General features: G+C 45.3%; 1 protein-coding gene across 1 annotated transcript in view; it reads right to left on the reverse strand.

The window, feature by feature from the left end:
• ADCY9 (adenylate cyclase 9) overlaps window positions 1-4,866 on the reverse strand; it is a gene marked incomplete at both ends in the record, with an annotated part of 80,111 nt that extends 75,245 nt beyond the window's left edge. Inside the window, one exon of the mRNA XM_009573281.1 lies at window positions 3,142-4,866. Coding sequence (XP_009571576.1) covers window positions 3,142-4,866 — 1,725 coding nt within the window. The remainder of the gene's footprint in view (window positions 1-3,141) is intronic.
• Between the last annotated feature and the right edge of the window lie 67 nt (window positions 4,867-4,933).

Here is a 4,933-nt window from a genome sequence, read left to right on the forward strand (position 1 = left end):
CTATTCCAAAAACCAAGGAGAGCAGCACAAGGACAAATCAGGGTACAATTACATTAGTATTCCAAATGGAATGGGGAGCACAGTTTTGAAGCAGTTTGCCCAATTCACTTCTACGTACCCTGCTTTGGTGCACACTGTAGAGTTGTACCTGGATTCCTTCTGGGTGAACCGAGCCAAAAGACTCGCTCCAGGAGCACGCAGAAGCCCTGAAATGTGCGTAACATGGACACCAAGTCCTCAGCAGCTCCCATTTTGCTCTATAAAGAGTTTACTTGATCATGTTGTCTTAGCCTCAGAAAGACAGCTACGACTACTGCGGCAACTCAGACAATTAAGAGATAATATACTAGACATACAATATAAAAAATAGGATATCATTAAGATACCAAAGGTTGAAAGGAAGCTGAGAAGTGAAGTACCAGGAGGGAAACAAAGCTTATGTCTGTTATCGCCGCAGCACTTTCATACTTGAAAAGAGTACAATGTATGACATAATTAAACAACCACAACAAACTTCCTCTTCTCTACCACTACTATCAATGAATTCTCAGGGAAAATAGTAAAGCAAAGCTTCCTAAGAGTACCTCCGTTCACAAAAGTGAGCAGGTGCTTGGCAGAGGGTAATTAATTAAGAGGTGAAATCTCAGTTTACTCTATTAAATCTCAGAGCTGCTCCTTAACAAAACCCTCCCCTGCAGCAGGTTCTAGACGCCAGCCTGTGGCACTGCTGTTAGATTGCTTTTATCATTGCCTTTTTATTTTTTTCCCCTGATGCCATTTACCTACTGGCCAAGTAATCTGACTGCAGAACAAAGTACTGTGGAAAGAGGAAAAAATTGGCAACTCCACAGCACCCACCATGTGCCGCTGAGGGTCTGGGCACGGGAGGGAAAGGGACTACGCGTGCCACAGACCTGCAGATAAAGGTGGTCATTGCAGAGGTGTGTTTGGATTAAAAGTACACACAGACTCCGATATCTATAACTATATAAGACATTGATAAGAAACGAATGCTAATCACAGTTCCACAACAAAATACAGAAGAGAAAGCAGGGGAAAAAAACCAACCCAACCCATATTCCTCGTTAAAGTAATTCTTAGCACGTGCTCCAGTTGCTTTCATAGCTAGGTTTCAGGGTAAGAAGAGACCATTAAAATCTCAGTCCACAAGGCAGACTTCATCTTATCTAGATTGCATTTCAGTTTGTTCATCTGTAGTGCCCTGCCTAAAGCAGGACCTGGGAAAGGCTTTCAAAGCTGCAACATCCGAACCACTGCACTGATGAGACACAGCAGCCTATGCCCTCTCGCAATGAACGTACCCAAGGACAGAACAGAAGTCTGAGAAGGACCATGAAAAAACCACTCCTGACACGGGGTATAATTGCTCTACACAGTGCTCTTGTGATCCCCTAGAAAATATAAACAAATAAATAAAAATATTTAAGAGCAGTACCATCAGTCTCCACAAGTAAGTTCATGTCATTTTGTGATTATTGATATCGAGTTCAGTTATAAATTTAGCAAAAAGATTTAATTTCATTTGTTGCTACGACACGGCCTTCACACTGCACTTGGCTGTAAAAGTAGATGGAAGAGGGAAATATCGCAGGCTTGTTTCTCTACACGCTATTCAATTTATTTTCATCAGAACAGCAAGATTCAGCTTAGAGTAACAGAGAGATTATGTCTGATCCTTTTTTCCTGAAAGCACACTTCCACTGAAATACATCAGTGTCAACGGTTTTCAAAGAAACTGTCTGAATTTGTATTTTCAGAAGCTAAACAGAAAAGCCAAAGCCCAGGGACACACATCTGCTTCAGTTCTATGGCTTCCAGCCCCCAATGTCACTGTCGATATTTTTCCTCCCCGTAAGCCTCTCATTTCAGCCCTGTTGCCATATGCATGCGGACAGCTAGCTCACCAAAAATAAGTATTTGTGTCACATCAAAATAAGCACCTGCCACAGGCGAGCGGCCTGCCATTACCGCTTCCACCACTGTTTTGCAATACTCTCCCCCCGTCCTTACTCACTGACCTTTCTACAACCATCCTGGCCTCGTTTTATTTGTTGCAACAAATATCTCCTTCCTCCATCACAACGCTGTCCTATGACTCCTTCAGTTTCTTCCACTCCGTTTTCCACGCTTACTTTATAAAAATGGGTACATTTATAAACAGAAGGAATAAACTCACATAGCATAAAAGGGTTTGCAACATATTCCACTCCCATTTTGATTCGTCTGCTCCCCACCTTGGGCTACAAGCACTGCAGACAACCATACCTCCGCAAGACAAAGGCACAGCACTAAGGACACAGCTTTTACTAAAAAGATAATTAAACCCTCAGCATGTACAATCCTCCCGCACGCGCTTCTAAGTGCTGCTAGAAAGCAGTCAAGGGTTTCATTTCAAAATGAATACTCTGTAGAAAAATGAAAATCGGACCCTTAGCCAAGCCATAAGGGGAGCCGAAGGATCCCTCATTTTCTTTTCCAAAAGGCAAATTTGCAGTTTCATCCCCAAATCCTTAGAGCTGCAGAAACGAGAGCATCTGCCAGCTCACTGAACCACCTGAGTAACTTTTTCCAGCCTAACTTCGAACTGTAACAACTCGCTATATCAAACTGCCAAATCTACACTGCTCACTTCTTTCTGTGAATCCAGCTGTCATTTTTCCCAAATGCCTTCGCAGTCCCAACTCTCCCAATGCCAAAAAAAACTTTTCACAGATATACATAATTTTGCAAAACACATATGCTCTATGTATGGCACATGAAGTCAATTAACAAGTTTACTTACTGAGTTAAAGGATGACACACAACAGTAAAACAAAAACCTCTTGCAGACAGCAAACACATTAACCTTCTCCTCCCTACGATGCGATACTCTCACAAGGAGCGTGACGGAGTTCTGAAGTCTAAGAACATTTTGAATACCCCAGAAGATCTTTCACACTTATCTCTGTGGCATCTTTTATTCTGTAATTCCCATGGTGTTTCCGATCACCAGCACGCGGAGTTATATGTAAAACGCATTCAATTTGCAAGCTGGCAAGCACAAAACATGCACTAGGGAAAATATATATTCCCTCAAAAAAGAAAAAAACCAATGACTGAGCACAAAATAAAAGCACGTACCTTTTAACTGGTCGGCTACCACGCTCTGACCGACTCGCTCTATCACCTTTCCATCCTCCATCTCGTAACGATCATCCAAATATTTCGCAGTGGCTTCCGAAATATGGACTTTTCCAGCCACCCCGAGCTGCTCCATCAGATTGGCCAAATTGACATCATTGGACCACACATCGAACTTGAACCTCCTCATTCCCAAAATGCCACACAGGACTGTCCCGGTATGAACACCGACTCTCATGTTCACCATTTCTTTTTTCTCTTGGCAAAACTGCTCAATGGCTTTAATCATACCTAAGCCCATCTCGATGCAGCAGTAAGCGTGATCTGCCCGGGGCTCTGGGCAGCCAGCTACGCAGTAGTAACAGTCTCCCAAAGTGCTTATCTTCTCGCATTTAGTGTCCTCGCACAGACGGTCGAAACGTCCAAAGAGGTCGTTCAGGAGTCCCACCAGAGCGTGGGCAGATTTATTGGCACTCATTTTCGTGAAGCCAACAATATCTGCAAACAAAATGCTCACTTGCTCTATCTGCTGCATTTTAAAAGGACGGAATATTATGGGGGTTTTCTGTATGGAGGGCTTCTTCTTCCTGTTTTTGGGGCTTGAGGTGGAATGACGTTTGATGGAGTTTTCACTTTCATCATCCCCCTGCTTCATTAAGTCATCGGCTATTATTCTTGGCATAACAGAATGAATCATCCTCTCTTTCAGAGCTTTTTCCACTTCCAAGTCTTTTCCATGCATGATGGATTGCCCCACTTTCAGGAATGTGCTTCTCGATCTGACTTCGGACATGATAAATAAATGAATACCGATGGCGTGGATGCAGATGTGCAGGAAGGCTTTACTCAACAGCTCCCAGTAAACTGCACCGGCTCTAAGAGGTGTAAAACAGTTCTCATCGCGGAAGTGATAACCGAAGGTCTCGAAGAGGACCGAATAGGACAATCCCAGAAACAAGCTTAAATACAAGGGTAAGCGCATCACCGTGTAAAGCAACAAGAGCACTTCAATACACATAGAAAAACTGCCTACTTGAGAAAGACAAGTGTCTGTGGGATTTGCCGGGGGAGTCTGATTGGACATGTCACCGCTTCCTGAGATAGGTTTCAGAGCCTGGAACTGCAGAGCGAGAGTCAAAGCAAAGATCAGGAGGGTGAGTATCAGCGAAGTCCATATGTAATGGCGGGCGTAAGTCTTGGTGAAAGTGAACACAAAAAATGCTACACATACCAAGAGGAAGCACAGAGCCGGCACCATGAAAACAATCTGTTTCTCTCTCATGTGTATGCCAAAGTAGATGCCCCAGAGAAGGCAGGCCACACCGATGTAGAAGAGGGCATAGCGAAACCTACGCTGGGTCTGTGGGAAGCATCTCTCCATGCAAGCCTCCTCCAGGTTGTTGGAGTCGAACTTGGGATTCCACCACTTGGAAGAGGCCCTCTCGAAGAGCTGCGGCAGCTTCTTCTGCCGGCGGAGGCCGGGGCCGCTGCCACCAAAAACCCCGCGGCGTGGGCGGGTTCCCCCCGACTCCCCCGAGCTGCAGCTGGAGGAGATGCTGTACTTGCAGTGCTTGGAAGAGGAGCAGCCCTGGTGCTGCCTGGGGTTGATTTTCACCGTCACGCTGTTGCTGTCCCCGCTGGAGTCGCAGCTCACCTCGGTGCTGTCTGCAGCTGGAGGAGATGCTGTACTTGCAGTGCTTGGAAGAGGAGCAGCCCTGGTGCTGCCTGGGGTTGATTTTCACCGTCACGCTGTTGCTGTCCCCGCTGGAGTCGCAGCTCACCTCGGTGCTGT

The sequence above is a fragment of the Fulmarus glacialis genome, unplaced genomic scaffold (assembly GCF_000690835.1).
Source record: "Fulmarus glacialis isolate BGI_N327 unplaced genomic scaffold, ASM69083v1 scaffold1802, whole genome shotgun sequence".
NCBI classification, from domain to species: Eukaryota; Metazoa; Chordata; class Aves; order Procellariiformes; family Procellariidae; genus Fulmarus; species Fulmarus glacialis.